The sequence below is a fragment of the Helicoverpa zea genome, chromosome 21, assembly GCF_022581195.2.
Source record: "Helicoverpa zea isolate HzStark_Cry1AcR chromosome 21, ilHelZeax1.1, whole genome shotgun sequence".
In the NCBI taxonomy this organism is placed as follows: domain Eukaryota; kingdom Metazoa; phylum Arthropoda; class Insecta; order Lepidoptera; family Noctuidae; genus Helicoverpa; species Helicoverpa zea.
Genome location: NC_061472.1, coordinates 7,289,665 through 7,310,943, shown reverse-complemented (window position 1 = coordinate 7,310,943; position 21,279 = coordinate 7,289,665). Strand labels below are relative to the sequence as shown.

The 21,279-nt window shown below is 39.6% G+C and overlaps 5 protein-coding genes across 5 annotated transcripts; 2 read left to right on the top strand and 3 right to left on the bottom strand.

Moving 5' to 3' along the window:
* Positions 1–224: 224 nt before the first annotated feature.
* Positions 225–1,551, bottom strand: LOC124640644 (larval cuticle protein A2B-like). Its single transcript, XM_047178505.1, has 2 exons — positions 1,504–1,551; positions 225–863 (listed from the first exon to the last, which is right to left on the bottom strand). The coding sequence occupies exons 1-2, from the start codon at positions 1,513–1,515 to the stop codon at positions 285–287; spliced, it is 591 nt and encodes a 196-aa protein (XP_047034461.1). The 5' UTR covers positions 1,516–1,551; the 3' UTR covers positions 225–284.
* Positions 1,552–2,254: 703 nt separating this feature from the next.
* Positions 2,255–3,174, bottom strand: LOC124640645 (larval cuticle protein A2B-like). The gene is made up of 2 exons (XM_047178506.1): positions 3,140–3,174; positions 2,255–2,824 (listed from the first exon to the last, which is right to left on the bottom strand). The coding sequence occupies exons 1-2, from the start codon at positions 3,149–3,151 to the stop codon at positions 2,261–2,263; spliced, it is 576 nt and encodes a 191-aa protein (XP_047034462.1). The 5' UTR covers positions 3,152–3,174; the 3' UTR covers positions 2,255–2,260.
* Positions 3,175–4,636: 1,462 nt separating this feature from the next.
* Positions 4,637–5,436, top strand: LOC124640642 (larval cuticle protein A3A-like). The gene is made up of 2 exons (XM_047178503.1): positions 4,637–4,669; positions 4,808–5,436. The coding sequence occupies exons 1-2, from the start codon at positions 4,658–4,660 to the stop codon at positions 5,417–5,419; spliced, it is 624 nt and encodes a 207-aa protein (XP_047034459.1). The 5' UTR covers positions 4,637–4,657; the 3' UTR covers positions 5,420–5,436.
* A 10,653-nt stretch (positions 5,437–16,089) lies between these two features.
* LOC124640646 (larval cuticle protein A2B-like) lies at positions 16,090–16,938 on the bottom strand. The gene is made up of 2 exons (XM_047178507.1): positions 16,892–16,938; positions 16,090–16,698 (listed from the first exon to the last, which is right to left on the bottom strand). Exons 1-2 carry the CDS (start codon positions 16,901–16,903, stop codon positions 16,147–16,149), a joined length of 564 nt encoding a protein of 187 aa, XP_047034463.1. The 5' UTR covers positions 16,904–16,938; the 3' UTR covers positions 16,090–16,146.
* Positions 16,939–18,270: 1,332 nt separating this feature from the next.
* Positions 18,271–19,352, top strand: LOC124640995 (cytochrome c oxidase subunit 5B, mitochondrial-like). The gene is made up of 2 exons (XM_047178999.1): positions 18,271–18,433; positions 19,177–19,352. Exons 1-2 carry the CDS (start codon positions 18,271–18,273, stop codon positions 19,350–19,352), a joined length of 339 nt encoding a protein of 112 aa, XP_047034955.1.
* The last annotated feature ends 1,927 nt before the right edge of the window (positions 19,353–21,279 follow it).

Genomic DNA, 21,279 nt, shown 5'->3' with positions numbered 1-21,279 from the left:
AGCAGGTTCTAAACTACGAGATTATTATATTCATTCAGTAACTGTGTTTTAAATAAATAAACCAAATCAAACTAATGCGAATGCGACAGGAGTCCAAAAAACAGGTACATGAATATTTTTGTAACCAAACCAATCTTGCATCAGAAATGTCTAGGATAACCCCTTGTTATAAATATGCGAGTAACTTTTCTAATAGGTCGTGGTGAAATTAACAAGACTGTATATATCATTTAAAAATTGTATTAGCCATAGTTGTCAGTCATTAGGAAACGGGTAGCAGATGTTTAAACGGCTACGATGGGTGCAGCAGCAGGGTAGGCGAAGGGAGCCGCTGCGTACCGCGCGAAAGATGACGTGTAGGCGGCGGCCACCGGCGCGGGGTATGCCAGCCTAGCCGCGGGGGCGTACGCAGCAGTGTAGGCTACAGGGGCAGCTGCGTATCTGGCAGCCACGACCGGCGCGGCGGCGATTGGGGCAGCGGCCACGGGAGCGGCGGCAAGACGGGCGGGCACCACGGCGGGCTCGGCGACAACGGCGGGCGCGGCGGCCACCAGCGGCTCCTTGCGCACCACAGCGTTGAAGCCGTTCACTGAGTCGGCAGTGTAGTCCACCACACGCCGCGTGCCATCGGAGTCCACCAGGGAGTACTGTCCTTGAACGAGGTCGCCGTTACGCTGTTCCGTCTGACTCTTGTAGTCACCAGTGAGGGAGTCGGCTACATTGTATCCGAAGTTGTACTGTGGGACAGGGTCGAACTCCTCCAGCCTGGCGGCTACGGGTGCGGCCGCTACCACAGGGGCGGCGACAGCTGCTGGAGCCAGTCCAGCTCGCGCCACAGCCACGAAGCAGGCGAGGATGACAAACTGGAACAAATCGGTTATTTTCTTAAGTCACCGGTCTCATTTAGCGCCGTACATTACTTAGTTGTACTTGAAACAGTGACACGGTTTTACGAGGGCGAGACTAGTGCAGTTGCGCAAACGCACACGCGGAGAAATTACTAACAAGCTGAGGATACTTGCTCGTCAAGGACACGCGAGGTGTCGCCTCCCGCATGTCAATGAGCTTCGAACAGTGAGACACTACACAAGAATTTGTAGTTTGTATTTAAAATCAATTAATTAGTTACTAGGAAGAATTAGATGACTCAGATGGTAGGAAAATTAGATGGTAATTTTAATGTATGCAAGTATCAACATGGTATTCACGAAAGACTATCAGAAAATAAAAATAATGACAGTAAATAGTTTAATTCAGATGTATTGTTATACACTCAGGAGTCATTTGCAGCTTAAAATATAGTTGTCATAAATAGTTAAATAATATAAACTTTAGGGCACATATTTAGGGCAAATATTATGAGAGATTTCATTTATGAATTTAACTTAAATTGAAGAATAATTAGAAGTTATCGCTATTAAAAAACTTATGAATCAAATTTATAATAACTTTTTATTGATACGTATACGAAAGTTTAGTTTAGATACTTTGAAAAGACATTACCTTAAAGGCCATTTTAGTGGATGAGAAGGAGTTGTAGATCGAAGTGATGTTCGACTATGCTCCCGTTGTCTCTGGCGAGGTATATATAGCGGGCGCGGGTTGTGACACAGTCTCAAGTTCGCGTTTAGTATTGTGTGTGCGCTTCAATAGGGATGTGCGCGCAATTGGAAATGAGCTACAATTTGTCAATGGCGGAAAATTTGAACGCGTTCTTGACTTTTGTCCAACTATTATGAAATTAAAAAATATGATTACATACTTATGTTTTTTGTGTGCTTATTAGGATAGAAGAGCATAAAAGAACAACAGAACATATACGGAAGTTCCTGGGAAAGTAAAAGACCCTAAGAAGTATTAGCCGATCAATGATAAAGTAGTCCAGGCATGGATGGGTGAAAATCTGCATTATATCTAGTTCCTTTATTGCTCGGAAAGCTCGTTATGCCACGAGTCATTTTTATTTGTACATCTTTGATAGTTACCTAATTATCATAAGAGATTAGAAACTAAAAGTTTTGACAACTGGTTGACTTACCATTATAATTTACCCAGTACTTGTAATGGGTTGTAGTGGGCAAATAGACAATCACTGTAAATAACTATTTCGCAAGAAGTCCAGGGTTATCAATTGGAGGCTGAATTGAAAACAGTTGGGAAAGGGTTAAGGATGTGATCAAAGGTAAAAAGAAAGAATTTGATAAGTTCAATAATTTAGTTGTTTATTTTCAGTCATCATAGGATACTACTAATAAATCAATTAATGGTGGTAGATGGGAGCGGAGTAGGCGAGGGGAGCGCTGTGCACGACGGGGGCGGAGTGGTAGGTCACGGGGGCAGCGATCTTGGCGATGGGGGCGGCGTATGCGACGGGGGCAGAGTGGTAGGCGACAGGGGCGGCAATCTTGGCGACAGGGGCGGCGTATGCTACAGGGGCGACGACCTTGGCAACAGGGGCGACGACCTTAGCGACGTGTCCGAGAGCCTCCTTGCGCACGACGGCGTTGAAACCGTTGTGCGGGTCAGCGGTGTAGTCCACGGTGCGCTTGGTGCCGTCGGGGTCGACCACGGAGTAGGAGCCCTGCACGACGTCACCGTCGCGGCTCTCGTGCTGGCTCTTGGAGTCGCCGGTGAGACCGTCCTGCACGTCGTACGCGAAGCTGTACTGGGGGTGCGCGTTGTACTCCTCCACCACCTTGGCGACGGGGGCGGCGTATGCCACGGGGGCAGCGTGCACTACGTGCGCGGGCGCTGAGTACGTCACGTGCGCTGCTGGGAGCAAACCAGCGCTCGCTGCCGCCACCAAACACGCGAACAGAACAAACTGGAAATACAAAATTACGATTAAAATACTTATTTAAAATAACCCCCTTTCGGAAGTATTGTGGTAATTAACCTATTTCTTCATTAGTTCGGCAAGTCATATGATAATAAACGTAAAGCCAAAAAACATCTTAATTTTAATTGAAGGGGTTGTAAACATCTGAAACATTGCTACAACCCTTTCACGAATAGATTTATTGCTGCGGGGTAATGACCCAAAAACAAGCAAAAACTTTTGCGGGAGCAAGTTAGAATTTCTTCTAAATTTACTATTCTCAATGAAATGTATAACACCCCAATTGTCGGTTCAATTTACCTTGAATGCCATTTTAGTGAAGTGTATCAATCGAGTTCTAAAGAACGTATGATATGAATTAGGATTATGCACTGCTGTTTTATATGATTATAATATCGCCCGCGGCATTATCACAGCATTGGCACTCATTGTACCGGTCGATGACTTTGCTTCGATCAATTAACGCATTATACCTTGTTTTTGTCTCTGACATTTAATAAAGTTGTTTACATTGCAAACTTGCGTGTTGGTTGATCTATTGTTATAATTTATTAAATTGAAATTAGGACATGACCAGCGCTTAGATAAACATATGTTCTTATATTCGTTTGACGCTATTATTTCATATTCAATTATTAAAACTAGAGAAATTGAAAATAATGAACTAACTATACACTTTTTATATTGTCGACTACCGTAACATTTTTATCGATAAAAAAATATATATAATTGCTGTGTTACTTATTAACATTTTATTTCGCCCACAAATCTGCTTACCTCTATGCTCATCCCAAATACTCGTATAATAAGATGTCTTCACATAAAGAGATCGCCTAAAGAGATAAAGCTTACAAACAAACGCCTGCTTTATGAATAGCTCATCATCGCAAGTTCAAGGACAGCATTTAGTTCCACGCGGACGGCCGGCTGACAGTTATGTAAGCACTGTTGCTTCTTCAATGTGAATCCGCGATAAATAAATAACTGCTTTTATTCATATTGTAGTATATTATGTGCATGGTGGTGAAGTTTTTTTATTATGGGCTTTGTAACCAATATTGTAGTGCTATTAGCCTGATTTAGGGAACAGACTAGTTTTATGTCGATACAAACACAAGGTACAATGTACTACATGATAATTAGCTTAATTAACTTTCAATAACCAAGTATGAAGGACATTTAGTGATTGGTAAGCTTTGAATTTACTTTATTCCCAAGAAACTTCCTCATCCGTAGCACTGCTACGCGAGCGCTACGAGTCACCGCTACGTTAATATTACGATAGTGCTACGACGGTAATAAGCATTTTACGGTGCCATTTTATCATTGCATCAGATTTTTACTAAATCAAATAAAGCATGTTCTAACATTTAATACGATGGATTTCTGCAAAGTAACGCCTGATATTTAATAATTTATTTTAGAAGCATTTTTATAGAAATTCATTGATACGGTATTTAATCTATCATCGCATTACTATCATAATAGCCAATTTCTACTAAGTTGAAGCATTTTTTATAGAATAATCGTAAATATTTGACACCGTACAATTTATTATTGTATCACTTTCGTAATGGCCTATTATGATTAAAAGTCTATTGTGCTATCGTGTTAGTAAGGCATCGATAACGTCCCTGTTTATTTTCTCTATGCAAATATTTGACTTGTAGGCCTTGTAGTTCAAGACTACTACTTGTACTACTAGTTGTATTCTCAGCTACTTTCGCCGCGGGGCTGCCTCGCTTGTATATAACACGCGTATGCTTCCGATTCGATATCATTCGTTCAATAGGACTACATTGATACACTTCTCCTACAATGGCATTCAAGGTAGGATAAGACTAAATCAGTTAAAATCATTCAACAGTACAGTTCGAGTTTACGAAAAAAAAAACATAGCTCATTCCATTTAGAAAAAAAAAATGTTTTATCCTGCAGTGTAAATAATATGATTTTATCTCCCCACAGTTTGTAGTATTCGCATGCCTGGTGGCTGCCGCCAGCGCAGGAGTGTACCCGGCCGCGCCCGTGGCGTACGCCGCCGCCCCCAGCTACGTCGCCCACCAGGCGTACGCTCCCGCCCCAGTGGTGCACTCCGCCCCCCTCGCATACGCCGCCAAGGTGGTCACCCCCGTCGCCAAGCTCGCCGTCGAAGAGTACGACGCGCACCCCCAGTACAGCTTCGCGTACGACGTGCAGGACGGTCTCACTGGCGACTCCAAGAGCCAGCACGAGAGCCGCGACGGTGACGTCGTGCAGGGCTCCTACTCCGTGGTCGACCCCGACGGCACCAAGCGCACCGTGGACTACACCGCTGACCCGCACAACGGTTTCAACGCCGTCGTGCGCAAGGAGGCTCTCGGACACGTCGCTAAGGTTGTCGCCCCTGTTGCCAAGGTCGTCGCCCCTGTTGCCAAGGTCGTCGCCCCTGTAGCGTACGCTGCCCCCGTCGCTAAGATCGCTGCCCCCGTAACTTACCACTCTGCCCCCGTCGCATACGCCGCCCCCATCGCCAAGATCGCCGCCCCCGTGGTGCACAGCTCTCCCCTCGCCTACTCTGCTCCCATCTACCACCATTAATTGGTTGGAAATATGTACATAATGTAATTTAGTACGAGTCAAATAAAATACTATTTATTGATACAATTTCTGTGTTTACATTATAATTTTTTGGATTGTTGGTTGATAATCCTTTTTAATTAAATGGTATATCGGTTTAGTAAAATTACTGAATGGCCGATGATATTTAATAAGTCGGGTGGTCGTCGAATGGAAACTATTGGTACCGCCCAAACGATTTATGAAAACAATAGGACGGAAATAACAGAAAAATCATTTCCAGAACCTATTGTCGCAGCGAAGCAAACTTAGCTGAGCACCCAGCTTACATATCAAGCCTTTAGTTTTTTTGTACATCTACTTAATCTTACGGAACCGATTGCGATACACGGCGCCGTTCTCGAAGTTGTTCGGAAATATGTATACCTCGGGCAGACATTGCAGTTAGGTACTGTAAGGACGGGACTTAGACAAATCAAACAAGATGTTAATGGTTACACGTACCGTTTATTAATACCTCCTCCTCTCCAGAGATACAGTTTATATTCTAATGAACTAATGATTGACTACTACGTCACACGCCCTATCAAAAAGAAAAAAAAAGAAAAATATGAAAACTTTTTTTTTTTTTTTTTTTTAAACTTAAGTAATTAGCACAAAAATGATTAAGTATAATAAGTATAATAGTAATAAGTATAGAGATTAAACAAGGATACATTTTTTTTTTTTTTTTTTTTTGTGGTTTACAATTAATAAGTTCTTATCATATGATTATAATATAACTAGTATCTAATATCATATTCAATACACTCTAAAACTAAACAATAAACAATTTCATCATAAGATAAACTTCATTTGATACCATACAATCATAAACAAAAGTGTTACAATAAAATATAATTTCATTCATGATAAAGCCTAGTTCTATTTTTATGAATAATTTTTTCTTTCCCTTTAACTAACACAACAACATTTGGAGAGATTTCCTTGACTACTTGAAATGGACCTAAATACAATGGGTCCAGCTTATTAAAACTCTCATTTTTAACTAATATTTGGTCCCCAGTTTTATATGTTATAGGATTCATACCGCTATCGTATTTACTTTTCCTGACAATTTTAGAACTGATAAGATTGTTTTTAGCATCCATTTGTGACTTTTGTAAACGATATTTTAATTCAACAGCATAATTATCAAAATTATAAATTGGGTCCAGTGAGGTAGTAAGGTTGGAAGGTATATTACATTGCTTTCCAAACACAAGTTCATATGGCGTAAATTTTGTACTCGAATGTACCGTAGTGTTATATGAGAAACACCAGTAGGGTATCCATGAACTCCATGTCTGTGTTTGACTGTTAACTTGCATTCTCAAATAAGAAGTTAAATGTTTATGGCTGTTTTCTAGGGAACCTAAAGTTTGATGATGATAGGCTGTGGATTGTAAATGACTTATATGTAAAATTGTACATACCTCTTTCATTATGGTGTTAACAAACTCGGTTCCTCTGTCGCTTACTATCTCTCGGGGAATGCCATACCTGAGTATAAAATTATTTACCAGCGTTGTGGCCACCGTGCGCGCATCCTTGCTTTCTATCGGATACGCCTCGACATATTTGGTTAAGTCACACTGAAGCGTGAAAATGTAATTGTAGTTGTTGTCTCGGGGTAAGGGACCTACTAGATCTATATATATTTTATCGAAAGCTGAATTTCCACAATCCGTTATAACCATAGGCTCTTTTATTGTATTTAAATATTTATACCGTTGGCATTTATTACATTTCATTACAAAATTAGTAACATCACGCTCTAATCCGTTCCAAAAGTATTTTTTCCGAATATTGTTTAACATGCGTCTTATCCCTGCGTGTCCACTAGTGGGAAGAATATGATAATCGTTTAGTATTACTTTCTTTGTGTCGTCGTCAATTACCTTTTGAACTCCTTTTACTACGCATAAGCGGGGTCCGGACCACTTAGGCAATTTATTTATATATTGAGCTAGCTCTTTAATAATTCTTATGTTATGTTCATTTTTAATTATATATAAAGTGTCTATTTTTAGATCTGCACAAAATAATTCCATTTCTCTCACAGAGACCGCTCGTGTACGCTGTGATTGAGTAAATAGTTTTACGTATACAGTGCGATCTGACGACGAATATGCATAATCACTTTTTTCTAAAGTCACATATTTTTTAACTTCCATCCATTCTTTCTCATTCACAAATATTAATTCCGTGTAATCCTTAGGTAGTTTTAACATTTCTACAACTCTTGGGTGATCAGTCCAATCGTTTTTAGGAATGTTAGCTACCGAAGTATGATTACAAGAATTTTTCTCAAGCTCCCGTCTCTTTGCTCTTGTAAGTACAGCTATAATGTGTTCATTCATAGATCGTAATTCCTCAGAAGTCAATTCTATGCGTGACAATGCATCTGCAGCTACATTATCACGCCCTTTGACGTAAACTACTTTATAGTCGTACTCTTCCAGTAACAACCGAAACTTTAATAATCGACTGGAAGGATCTGTCAAATTATATAAAAATACCAAGGGCCTATGATCCGTTTCTATAATAAATCGTCTCCCATAGAGATAGGGTCTAAAGTATTTTACGGACCAAACTATCGCTAACAATTCTTTTTCAATTGTAGGATACCTGCGTTCAGCTTTATTTAAGCTTCTGCTGGCGTAAGCAATTGGCCTACGATCAGCATTACACAAAACCGAACCTATAGCGTATCCTGACGCATCGGTTTGTAGAATAAAAGTATTACTGTCATCAAATAAGGGATATTGCAACACCGGAGGTTTTACTAGACAATTTTTTAAACTTAAAAATGATTTTTGGCAGTTTTCATCCCAATTATAAGCTACGTTTTTACGACACAGGTTATTCAATGGTATGCAAATTTCGGCAAAATTTGGAATAAATTTCCTATAGTAATTAGAAAATGCCACGAACCGTTTTAGTTCATCAGCATTCTTAGGAACTGGATAATTATTTAAAACTTTAATCTTTTCCGGATCTGGTTTAATACCATCCGCTGATACGACGTGACCTAAATATAATATTTCTTTTCTAAGAAAATCGCATTTGTCCGGATTTAATTTTAAATTTACTTTCCTTAGTCTAGCCAAAATGTCTAATAGGTTTTTATTATGCATATCTAAATTTCTCCCAAAACAAATTAGATTATCTAAATAAATAAAACACTTGTCATAATTTAATCCTGACATTGCTACCGTCATTAAACGTGAGAAAGAGCTGGGACTTGTCTTTAACCCCATCGGCATACGGGTCATCTGATACTGGCCGGGGGTGTAGTGAATGCCGTATACTTTCTACTGTCCGAATTTAATTTTGCTTGATAATATGCTTGTGTTAGATCTAACTGTGAAAAATATATTGCACCAGAAAGTGAATCTAATATATCAGTGATGTTAGGGAGGGGAAACTTGTCATCAAGTATACGATCATTTAATTTCCGGAAATCAACAACTAAACGCCAACTTTTCTTGTTATCCTCTAATTTTTTAGGTACAAGTAGTATTGGACTAGACCACTCACTACTCGCAGGCTCTATAATATTATTAGAAAGCATTTTTTGGATCTGATTTTCAATTTAATTCCGTTGCGAAAATGGTAACCGGTATTGTTTAGTGTAAACTGGATCCGAATTGGGTTTTAACTGAATTTTCTGTTCGTAAAGATTACAAGTGCCTAATTTATCTCCCGGTAAGTAGAATACGTCAGCAAATTTTGCACAAATATTTTGTATACTTATGGATTCTTCTTTGTTTAAGTGCTGTAATTTTATCAACGATAATAATTTCCTAACCCTTTCTCCACTTAAATCTTGCTTTTCGAATGAGCAAATATTATAATTAGATAGATAATCAAAGTCAGGCTTAAAATAATTAAGTTGAACTTCTGTTTCACGTGTATTTAATATTTGTACTAATATCTTTCCCTCTTTAGGTTGACAGATACTTCCAGCGATAAATACGCCCTCGCATAATTCTCTCGGAAATACAACGCAAGCCTCATTCTCAAAACAATAAATCTGGAAAAATTGCTCACACCTTGGTGGTACTGTAATAAATGAGTTTTTACCTAATCTCCCTAATTCTAAACCGATTGTAACTGAACTATTACACTCATTTATTGTCAACGTATTATGTTCATAATTTAGAACACAGTTATACTTCTGTAAAAATTCCTGACCAATTATGCCATCCTGCACACAAGGCAGATTCTTCAGAACATAAAACTTATGTTTAAATTCTTTTCCACATATAGAAAATGGTAAGTAAACATAACCATCTGTTATCGATTTACCACCTATACCATTAATGGTTATGCACTCCGGGTGTATTGGAATGTTCCAGTCTCCTATTGCCTCATATTTCACCACTGACAAAGAGGCCCCCGTGTCAACTAGCATTCTATATTTGGTATCGAATATTGTCAATTCTACGAAGTTATTGTAGTTACATGTTAAAATAAAGTTAGGATCGAAAAAACTCTAAATCTAAATTTTGATTGCGTCTTGAACATCGTTTCTAGATTGATCTAGTAAATAAGTATTATGCCTGTTATTGCGATTATTGTCTCCCGGATTCGTCGTCTGGCCGTGAGTACGTCCACGTCCTCGCGAATTGTTACCGAAACCTCTTCCGCGACCTCGATAGAAAGTCCTCAATGGTACTTGATTCCTTGGGCCACCTCCGAGGTTGGATCTAAAAGTACGATTTGGAATAAAAGTACGACCTCGGCCTTGTCCTCGATAATATTGATTATGCTTACCTCGATGTTGAGTGGTAAAGACTGTCTCCGACGACGTACTGGGACCTTGATGTGCCCGTTCTTCATCCTTAGCCGCGCGTATGACATCTTTAAGTTCTGTGTAATCTCTAGCCGCTAAAATTGTACTTAATCGACCATTTCTCAAGCCGTCCGTAAACCGCTGAATAGCTAGTTTTTCATTTACAGGTCTAAACATTTTATATGCGTTTTCGTTTCCATCAGCTTGAGATATAGTCAATTCAACAAATAGATCTTCTAGTTTCTTACCAAATTCTTCAATGCTCTGGGATCCTTGTCTAGACTGCAATAGCTCCAACTGAAGCGCCGTGGCAGACTGCTTGGTCAGTAGATTATTTATTATTTTTCATATCCTTTATAAGATCTGCGGAAGAATTATAGTTAGATGCCAAACGTAATTTGGCATGTCGAGATATGCGAGTTTTAAGCACGAAAGATATTAGTAATGCTTCATGCTCCTTTTTAATGTTTTGGCTATAAAATTCAATAGCATCTATTAATTTTTTGGTACATTCTTCCTCTCCTGTCATTACAGGTAGAAGAGAAGTTGCAGTTTTCATGTCAAACTCAGTCATTGTTTCTATGGTACTTAAACTCTGTTTATTCTCTGAACAAAAACTCAGAATTTTTTGATAGTATGACTCTATTTCATCACAAATAACCAAAATGTACTTTAACTCTTCCTGTTTAACATAGCCTTTAGACACATTTATATCTAATTCTCCGCGACATATAATATATTTATCATATAACTCATTCGCCTCTAAATGTTTTCGCTCTAACAATTCATTTGTTCTTTTTGTTTTACTTAATTTTACCAAGTTACTCTTAATATTTTTGATTGTTTTATGTATTTCTATTAAATCAGACATTTAACCCTCCTATATTAAGTACAATAATTATATTAGCAAGATAACATAATAAAAGAACATCTTAGCTAAAATACCTCTGTCCATGTAAACGCCGTAACCAATTTGTAACACTTTTCACATTCACATACACATTTTCACTATATATTTTTTTTCACACATGAAGATTCTCTACTCGATGTCTGCCTTTGTCCAGCCGTGCTTCCCCTTACGACTAGACGTTTTGGGCACCGGACTCCTTGCTCCTTGAGTTCCTTGACTCCCGCCTTGGGCCAGAACGCCTAAAGGCATTCCTGGCTATTTCCGCTCGCATCCAGCGTACGTGGCATCGTTTATATAGTTTGTATCCTCCGTATAGAACTCCAAAAATGAGGATAATCAATATCACCCCCAGTATTAAGTTAGTTATCGATTGATTTTGATGCAGTTGGGCCACATCAGCTGCATTTACGCCTCCAGCTGCGTTTTGCGCGATTACAATTTCTTCTTTACTCTGCGATTTTCCCATTGTTAGTTTTATGCACCAAATTCACTTTGTCCGTACAGTAACGCAATCTAATTATTTGTCCCATTGTTTCACTACGCGATCTACTGAGTCCGGAATTCGACACCGAACCTTAAATGGCAGGGTCGCCATGTAAGGACGGGACTTAGACAAATCAAACAAGATGTTAATGGTTACACGTACCGTTTATTAATACCTCCTCCTCTCCAGAGATACAGTTTATATTCTAATGAACTAATGATTGACTACTACGTCACAGTACAAACAACTTTGAGGACGAGGTGAATAGGAGAATTCAGTTGGGTTGGGCTGCATTTGGGAAGCTACGTCGAGTCCTAACATCGTCGATCCCACAGTGCCTAAAGCAACGGCGGATCCAGGGGGTAGGTCACAAGGTCATGACCCCCCCCTGGGCCAGGTTCAAGACCTAAGAGGACCAATAATTGAAATGGTTAAACACGATGTTTTATATTTTTGTTATAAGTACTTATAAGATAATTTTTATTCCGAGTGAATAGGTAGATACCTACATAGTTACAGGTTGACTAGTTTTGCTGAAGAATTCGTGCTCGCAAAGCTCGCTCTCTATTCTTTATTTACTATTTATCCGTACCCAAAAGGAGGAAACGGGACCCTGTTACTAAGAATGCGCTGTCCGGGTCGTCTACATTACATGCTGTATCTCATGCAGGGCCGTCTTAACCTATGGTGCAGGGTGTGCGAATAACCTGGGCGCCTCGATATCTGGAAATTATGAAGAAATTACACCCGTTCGATAAGGAAGTTCCACATTGTATCATGATACTGACAAAAAAGTCGCCTTCGCTTTGTTGGATTGATTATTTTTAACTTTAACATCCTCAAACTAAGTGAAAAAATTCTATATCGCTACGCTCGCGAGTAAATGACTATGTCTGTGCTGTATTTCGGATTGTTTATTATTTTTATTGACGCACTGAATCAACGAACGCAATTGGCACTCGCTGTAATCATGGTTCCTTTTTATTTTTACGTAATTCCCAGTCTGATTTGTGAGTCTTCAAACAAATAATTTTAAAAAGTTCGCGCTCGCTGCGCTCGCGGCTACTTGTTGCTTTACAATGTACTTGATCACGTGCTTTTGTGTCGTAGGCTCAAAAAATTTCGCGCTCGCTTCGCTCGCGCAATATTATACAAGGTGTTGATTTGCATTTGTGCCATACGTCAGGAGGAGGACATAAAATACGTATATAATCGATTGGAATTGCAGTAGGCGGGAAATATCTAATATGCACTGCTTTTTTTGTCATTGTAATGTCGTAATATTTCAGAAGTAATCCAATTTTATGAATAATCGCTGCGTATGCTTTGTGTGAGGGCGCAGCACGGTTTTAAGGCCAGTAACACACGCGCCAAGTTTAAATACGGCTAGATGACATTGACGGAATTCCGAAAAAAAAAATAAAAAAAAACGTACCAATTTTTTTTTTTATTTGGGTTGAGAATCCTTAGCATAATTACATCCTTGAATATGGCACGGATGCAAATCAACAGCTTGTATATACCTTGCCTTGATAACTTCATAAGTCAAATATAGCAAAAAAATATATTAATGGAGTCCTCAAAAACAAAACAGTTTGCGCTTCCGACTGCTTGTTACTTTACAGCGCTTTTTAAAACTTATGAACTTTTTGTGTCCCAAAATTTAAAAATTTGCGCGCTAATTTTTACAATAACGTTGTCCTGTTTTTAGTTCTTATTTATATTCCTTGTAAAGTACTTCGATCAGTATGTACTACTCAACGTGTTTCAATAGATACATAGGTGGCGCTTGGGTGATGATTGCACCCAGGCGCTACATGAGCTAGAGACGGCCCTGATCTCATGAATCCTTACCAGTAAGTAAGACAATTGAAGTTTTCACAGAAAATGTTTTACTGTTGCTGCAATAAAAAACGTACGCACATTTTCTGCGTACCTACACAATACTTTTCAAACGTTTAGTCTTCAACCTGAAAAAATTCTCGCGCTTGCTATGATCGCGCTTTCTTGTATTTGTGCTGTATATTTGTTATACAGCAAGAAAGTGTTTTTATCTACTTTTAGTCCTCGAACTGAATAAAAATTTTCGCGCTCGCTTCGCTCGCGCTTTTTTCAATTTCCCATCTGTGATTATGTCCAAGAAATCGCGTTCGCTTAGCTCGGACCATTTTCTACATAAAAACACTTTTTTAACCTTAGTCCTCGACCTGAACAAAAATTTTCGCGGTCGCGTCGCGCGCGCTTTTTTTTTTGGCACGGCTGTGTGGTATTAATACGAGAAATTGCGCTCACTCTGCTCAGGCCATTTTCTACATGAAAACACTTTTCTTAACATTCGTAAAAATTTCGAACTCGCTACGATCGCGCTTATTGTGTTTATACTACTACTTTTAATATTAAAAGAAACATACGCTACAATATAATACTTTTTGTGACTTGACCACGACTGTGTGACCCCCCCCTGGCGCCGAAGCTGGATCCGCCCTTGGCCTAAAGACAAAAGTCTTCAATCAGTGCGTCCTACCTGTCATGACTTACGGAGCCGAAACGTGGACACTGACGGTACGGCTGGTCCACAAGTTTAAAGTCGCTCAGCGGGCTATGGAAAGAGCTATGCTTGGCATTTCTCTGAGGGATCGCATCAGAAATGAGGTAATCCGTCAGAGAACCAAAGTCATCGACATAGCCCACCGAATCAGCAAGCTGAAGTGGCAGTGGGCTGGCCATATTAGCCGAAGAACCGATAACCGTTGGGGTAAACGAGTTCTAGAGTGGAGACCACGCCTCGGCAAACGTAGTGTAGGACGTCCTCAGGCACGGTGGAGTGATGATTTGCGCAAGACGGCTGGCAGGAGCTGGATGCGAGCAGCCGAAAATCGATCTCAGTGGCGTGCACTTGGAGAGGCCTATGTCCAGCAGTGGACTGCTATAGGCTGATGATGATGATGACTTAATCTTAATCTGGCAGGATTTTGATTAATTTTGAATATAAAAGTTTGTAACAATGAGTCATGATGCTAACTCGGTAAAAACTCAAGTGGATGTATTGGATTTTGTATAGGTAATGAGAAATTTATAGATTTTGTAAAATGAGTATAGTATAAATAATAATAAAAATCGGAAAGGTTATGAAACCTTTTATTCTTATTTTATACATTTCCTTGAATAAGTCACTTAATTCTACCGTCGTCGTCATTAGTAATTCTGTCTACTTTTGAAGGTAGATTGTATCTATTGATATCATAAAAAATCACATGATAAGATAGAACATATGACGATGACGAAAAAAATTTATTTTTCATTGCAAAGTGCTCCAACTATTGTCTATTTTTCTTCCAAAAAACTTTTTCATCGATAACTTTTTACAAAAAAAGAAAACGAACTTTCTTGTAAAAAGTTTTTTTTTAAGTTCAGTGACAATACATAGTTTTCACGATCAGCATTACTGGAAAATTCTCGTCGATACGAATTATATATGTATGTATAAGCTCGAAAACGAGGTTGGTAAAACACCCTGTTGCGGAATTCCCTCAACTTTCCATTATAAGTTAGCTCTAAACCTTCAGTTTTATAGTGTTATCAGACATACATCTGAGTATCAAGTTTTAACCTTATGCGTACAATGTTCAAGAGTTGTCTTTAATTTCTCAGGGTTCCCATCCATCCAATCTTGGACCTGATGACAATGGGAACACTTGGGAAGACCCTCTCAAATAAAAGAGTTGTACAAACCTGTTAATAAACAGAGGAGACATGCGAAAACAAAAATTAAAAAAAATACAGATCCTTTTTGGGAAGTTGGTTAAAAACAACAAAAAAAATTTAGCGTGCCAGTGAGTCAACTCGTGGTGAAGGCTCAGTAGACTTTTGTCGAGGTGCAGACTGATGTACAATCTTATTGAATCAATCTTTTGATTAATACAATGTGTCCGGAGAATTGTAGATAATCAGAAACACATAGTAAACATAGACAGTGTTTTATAAAACTGATAATAACTGCTGGTGTTTAGTGTTATGTATCCTTCCTACTTGTATTATGTCAAATCAGCTTAAATCCGTTTCGGTTAAATAGTGACTATTGTTGCGTGGTTAACGTTTATACAAGCTAAGCTAACTTTAATACTTGTGTATGTGTATTGTGTAGGCCCACAGATTTTGTAACTAAACATTGTATTAAAAAAAAACTGAACTATGCTCCTAAATCAAAGCTGTCGTACTTGTTTTTGTTAAATAGTTAAATAAATTAAAACCTTTCCAACACTTACAGGCAAAGTGTTACTTTTGTGACACACTTTACAAACTGAAATGTTCCTTGGCTACTAATGAGCCAATTATAATGATTTACTTTTACTGATGTACCATCAAACACAACTTAATCATGAATTAAATAGGTAATAAGTAAAACTTAAGTACTTAATATTCACATTACTTTTATTTGTTCATGAACACAAGTCTTATGTAATAAATAAATAATCTTCAGTTTAAGGCATGACTATGATGACTAGGTTTCACTTTCAGTGGTGGTAGACAGGGGCGGAGTAGGCAACGGGGGCAGGGTGGTAGACGGGGGCGGCAGCGTGCACCACCGGGGCAGCGTGGTATGCGACGGGGGCAGCGTGCACTACGGGGGCGGCGTGGTACGCAACGGGGGCGGCCACCTTGGCAACAGGGGCGACGACCTTAGCGACGTGTCCGATAGCCTCCTTGCGCACGACGGCGTTGAAACCGTTGTGCGGGTCAGCGGTGTAGTCCACGGTGCGCTTGGTGCCGTCGGGGTCGACCACGGAGTAGGAGCCCTGCACGACGTCACCGTCGCGGCTCTCGTGCTGGCTCTTGGAGTCGCCGGTGAGACCGTCCTGCACGTCGTACGCGAAGCTGTACTGGGGGTGCGCGTTGTACTCCTCCACCACCTTGGCGACGGGGGCGGCGTATGCCACGGGGGCAGCGTGCACTACGTGCGCCGCGGGGGCAGCAGCGTAGGCGACGGGAGCGGGGTGAGCCGTGTAGGCCGCAGGGGCAATGATGCCCGCGTTAGCGGCGGCGAAAGCGCAGACCAGGACTACCAGCTGGAAAGAAAATAAAAGATTATTATTAGCTAACTGACTAGAAAATGACTCGGTAGCTAAAACGATTGCACCAATTTAGACTCCCACTAATTTTACTTCGCAAATTTTCTGCAAACCTCTCAAACTCAACCCGTAATGATTTTAAATTCATGTCACTTTTAATTTAACTAATATAGCATGACTCCCTTCCTACCTTGAAAGCCATTTTAAGAGATGTGAGTGACTTCACTATGAGGAGAACTCAAGTTGAATGTGCTGTAATTGTATCTCTTCGAGTTTTTATATCAGAGCTGTCTCAGCATTGCATTACATGCGACACTGGCTTGGTAAGATATAAACCGGTCGCTGTCAGAGGTTTCATAATTCAATTATAATCTTACGAAGCAAATGTCTACCGAATTGAGTCGTATAATATGTTAATAAGAGCAAGTGGGCTATGATTGATCTGTGGCACAAAGATCACTTGCATTGTAATGCTGGTCGACTTTTTGGGCGCGTCCTTGTTACAACGCGTATTTGTTGATGTAACTTATTTTGGTTTTAGCGAACTGGGTCATGTGACTGCAATTTTAGTGTTCGTGTCTTCATATGTCAAAAGTTCTGTATGTGTACGCATGGTTTACAATTAAATAAATCTTAAATTGAAGCTACATTTTATTCATGAATTAGAAGATAAAATGCAATCAGGGAAAATACTGGAAAATACAATGGGAACTTAACATGAAGGTTTGAATTTAAAAGTTTAACCCATATACCTAAATGAGTTCTTATTTCAAATCTCATTCAATTAGAAATTGTGACGTTGTCATATTATTGACACTCAGGAAACGGGGCTGATTTTGGCATCGAAGGAATACTGTGTTTGTCCGTGTTTTTATTTATAAGAGCTTCACGCAAAACTATTAAATCTAACTGGTAAGATTCACATCCGTCGTCTTACAATTCACGGTACTAATTGCTCTTAGTTTACTGTCATGATATTTATATTTTATTGTCTTGCTTGTCCAATGTCCATATCACCAGTCATTCTAATCATTTCGTGAATCCGTACCTCTGAGAGACAATAAAAGGTTTTCTCAAGCCTCAAGCTATTTTCATTGTGAGTAATTATAAATTTTCCGAAAAGTCGCTCTTCCACTGTGTTTTCTTATTAATGAACTAATGAGCTAGAAATACTTCGCGTGCCTAGATGAGAAGTAACTCATAGCCTTCCCCGTCCCATATGCTATCTAACAATATATTTCAAATCAGACCAGCAGTTCCTGAGCTTATTGTATTCAAACAAAAACGAACTCCAACTTTATAATCATAACTAGCGACCCAGTTTCGCACGGGATACTTAACAGTATTTCCCCACTATTTAATGGATGTCATTATACACATAAACCTTCCTCTTGAAACACTCTACCTGATAAAAAACTGCATGAAAATTGGTTGCGTAGTATTGAAGATTTAAGCGTACAAGGGGACATAGGGATTTAGAGACAGAAAAAGTGACTTTTTTATACTATGTAGTGATAATATAGCTTTTAAACGTGACTTTATAATACAGTCCAATTCTACAGAGTCGCAATGTGGTGGTCGAGATGGATGAAACACCTTCGTTCAGCCGGGTCGCGTATGTACGCGGGCATGCATGATCCACTGGACCACGTCACCGGCCTGGAGAAGAGAGAACTGCTCGCACATCTGGCGGGAGACTGCGATCCTTTCCGCATCATGGCTATTAAGAAAGGTGACATTTTAATGCTGTTACTGTTACAGCCTTTTTATCGTCCCACTGCTGGGCACAGGCCTCCTCCCACACGGAGAAGGATTGCGCATTAATCACCACGCTTTCTTAATGCGGGTTGGTGATTTCAGACTATGTTGTCCAGGTTTCCTCAAAATATTCTCCTTCACCTTTTTATCAGCCATTGGTGTCCAAGATATACTTAGAAAGTACATACAAACTTAGAAAAGTTGCATTGATACTTGCCTGAACTGGAATCGAACCCACACCCTTATACTCGAGAGGTGGGTTCTTTACCCACTAGGCCACCACGACTTTAATGCTGACAAAGTTTGAATGACGGGATTTCATCATTTCGGGATAAGTTTTTGTTGAGTTGAGGTTACAGACGATCATTTAGTGATCCATTTACAACCGACTTCAAAAAAAAGGAGGAGGTTCTCATACCAAATGCGAAACTGTGATTAGGTATAACTTATACCTAATCACTGAATATGTTATACCCTATAACTGATAACAATGTTTGCCTAGTTTCGCGACAGTAACATAGCTTCTTCCACGAAGTTTTGGTAATTTTTTTTTTTTTTTTACACAGTAGAGTTTTTTTGACACAGTAGAGTCTTCAGTCCTCATTAAAATCCGATGCCCAGCACTGTGCATAAAATTTACTCAATTACAAACATCTCTCATTAATATCGAGTGTTTGAGACGTTCTTCATGAGTCAAATCTTTGTCTATTCATCTAGGTCCAGGCACAAGGGAGCGTCCGAACCTAATCCCCAGCGCGTACAACCGCCGCCTCATGGGATGCAGCTGCAGCCCTCACGACAACCACGTGGAGTACATGTGGTTACATCTCGGCTGTCCCAAGCGATGCGGCTGCGGGTACTGGTTCGAGCTATGCCCTGTCGCGCCACTTTAGACCTTATTCTTGTAGAATTAAAGTTTGTTTCTGATATTCCTTAGTCCGAGTAACTGTAGTATTGTAGGGTTTTCTGGATCATGACCATTTGAAAAGCTTTCTTTTGTGTTTCTTTTTAAGATATGTGTAGTCATTATTTCGCTAAACTCATTTGAAGGACTGATACCGTTCATGGGATGCAGTTGTAGTCCTCACGACAACCACGTGGAGTACATGTGGTTGCACCTCGGCTGTCCCAAGCGATGCGGCTGCGGGTACTGGTTCGAGCTATGCCCTGTTGCGCCACTTTAGATCTTTTTTATTTAGTGTTAAAATTTGTTTTTGTTCATCATGGTGACATGATGGAATAGTACTAGTATTCGTGTTGAAGTATCTGTATTGTTGCTGTATCGTAGGATTTTCTGGATCATGACCATAAAAAGAGCTTTCTGTTCTAAAATCTGTGCAACCAGCACTTTCTTTAAACACATTTCCGGTACTGATAGCATGCAGCATATGACTGCACCTGGGCTCGAACCGTGCTCTTTAACATCAGAGTGTACTTTTGTTATATGGAAACATAAAAATTTATCTTTGTGAGTAAAAGTTTTTTATTCGTAGTGCCAAATTTATTTTCTTGTAATCTAGAACCTACACACATACAAAGTTTTCATATGCCCATGATCTTCAAACAGTTAACGAAAGTCTGTCCGCAAAGAAACACATGGCACACGACGTAGGTTTTACAGATGTGACGATAACATTGTTTGTCTTGTCTTTGTTAAAGACCTTGAAACTCGCATTTGCAATAAGACCTCCTACACATAGCAAGTTAATAATAAGCACTATAAAGGTGAGTATGGACTACAACATTTACTTGTAACAGAACAACGAGCCGCTCTATGATATGTTCTAGTGTATCTTCCCTTTACGAACTACACATGCTTTGGAAACTGAGCTTTTGTCTGTATTGTACCTTTCGTAAACGTTACATTACACAGAAATGCTCCATAAAATGTTATAGTCTCTACCTACTTTTATACAACTTAATTTAAAGGACAATGCCAGGGTGTGGGCTCAAAGTTTGCCCAGCAGTGGGAGTAGTTTCAGCTGGTTCCATAGTGCACTCTGAACACAAAATCCAAATATTTTTGAAATCGGTCCCAGAGGTCCCGAGAAAAACCGGTTCAAATGGTCTCCATAGATAGTCACTTAACAAAGCCTGAGCCATTTGCCCAGTAGTGAAAGTGGTGGAAATTCGTTCTTTACTGCACTGTTAACACGAAATCCAAATATTTTTGAAATCGGTCCCAGAGGTCCCGAGAAAAACCGGTTCAAATGTTAAACTTGATCAGTCACTTTATAAAGTCCAAGCCATTTGCCCAGTAGTGGGAATGGTTAGAATAGGTTCTTTACTTCACTCTTAAGACGGAATCCAAATATTTTTGAAATCGGTCCCAGAGGTCCCGAGAAAAACCGGTTCAAATGTTAAACTTGAACAGTCACTTTATAACGCCCAAGCCATTTGCCCAGTAGTGGGAATGGTTAGAATAGGTTCTTTACTTCACTCTTAAGACGGAATCCAAATATTTTTGAAATCGGTCCCAGAGGTCCCGAGAAAACCCGGTTCTAATGTCCAACTTGAACAGTCAGTTTATGAAGCCCAAGCCATTTGCCCAGTAGTGGAAATTGTTAAAATAGGTTCCATAGTGCACTCTGAACACGAAATCCAAATATTTTTGAAGTCGGTCCCAGAGGTCCCGAGAAAAACCGGTTCAAATATTCTCCATAGATAGTCACTTAACAAAGCCTGAGCCATTTGCCCAGTAGTGAAAGTGGTCGAAATAGGTTCTTTGCTGCACTGTTAACACGAAATCCAAATATTTTGGAAATCGGTCCCAGAGGTCCCGAGAAAAACCGGTTCAAATGTTAAACTTGAACAGTCACT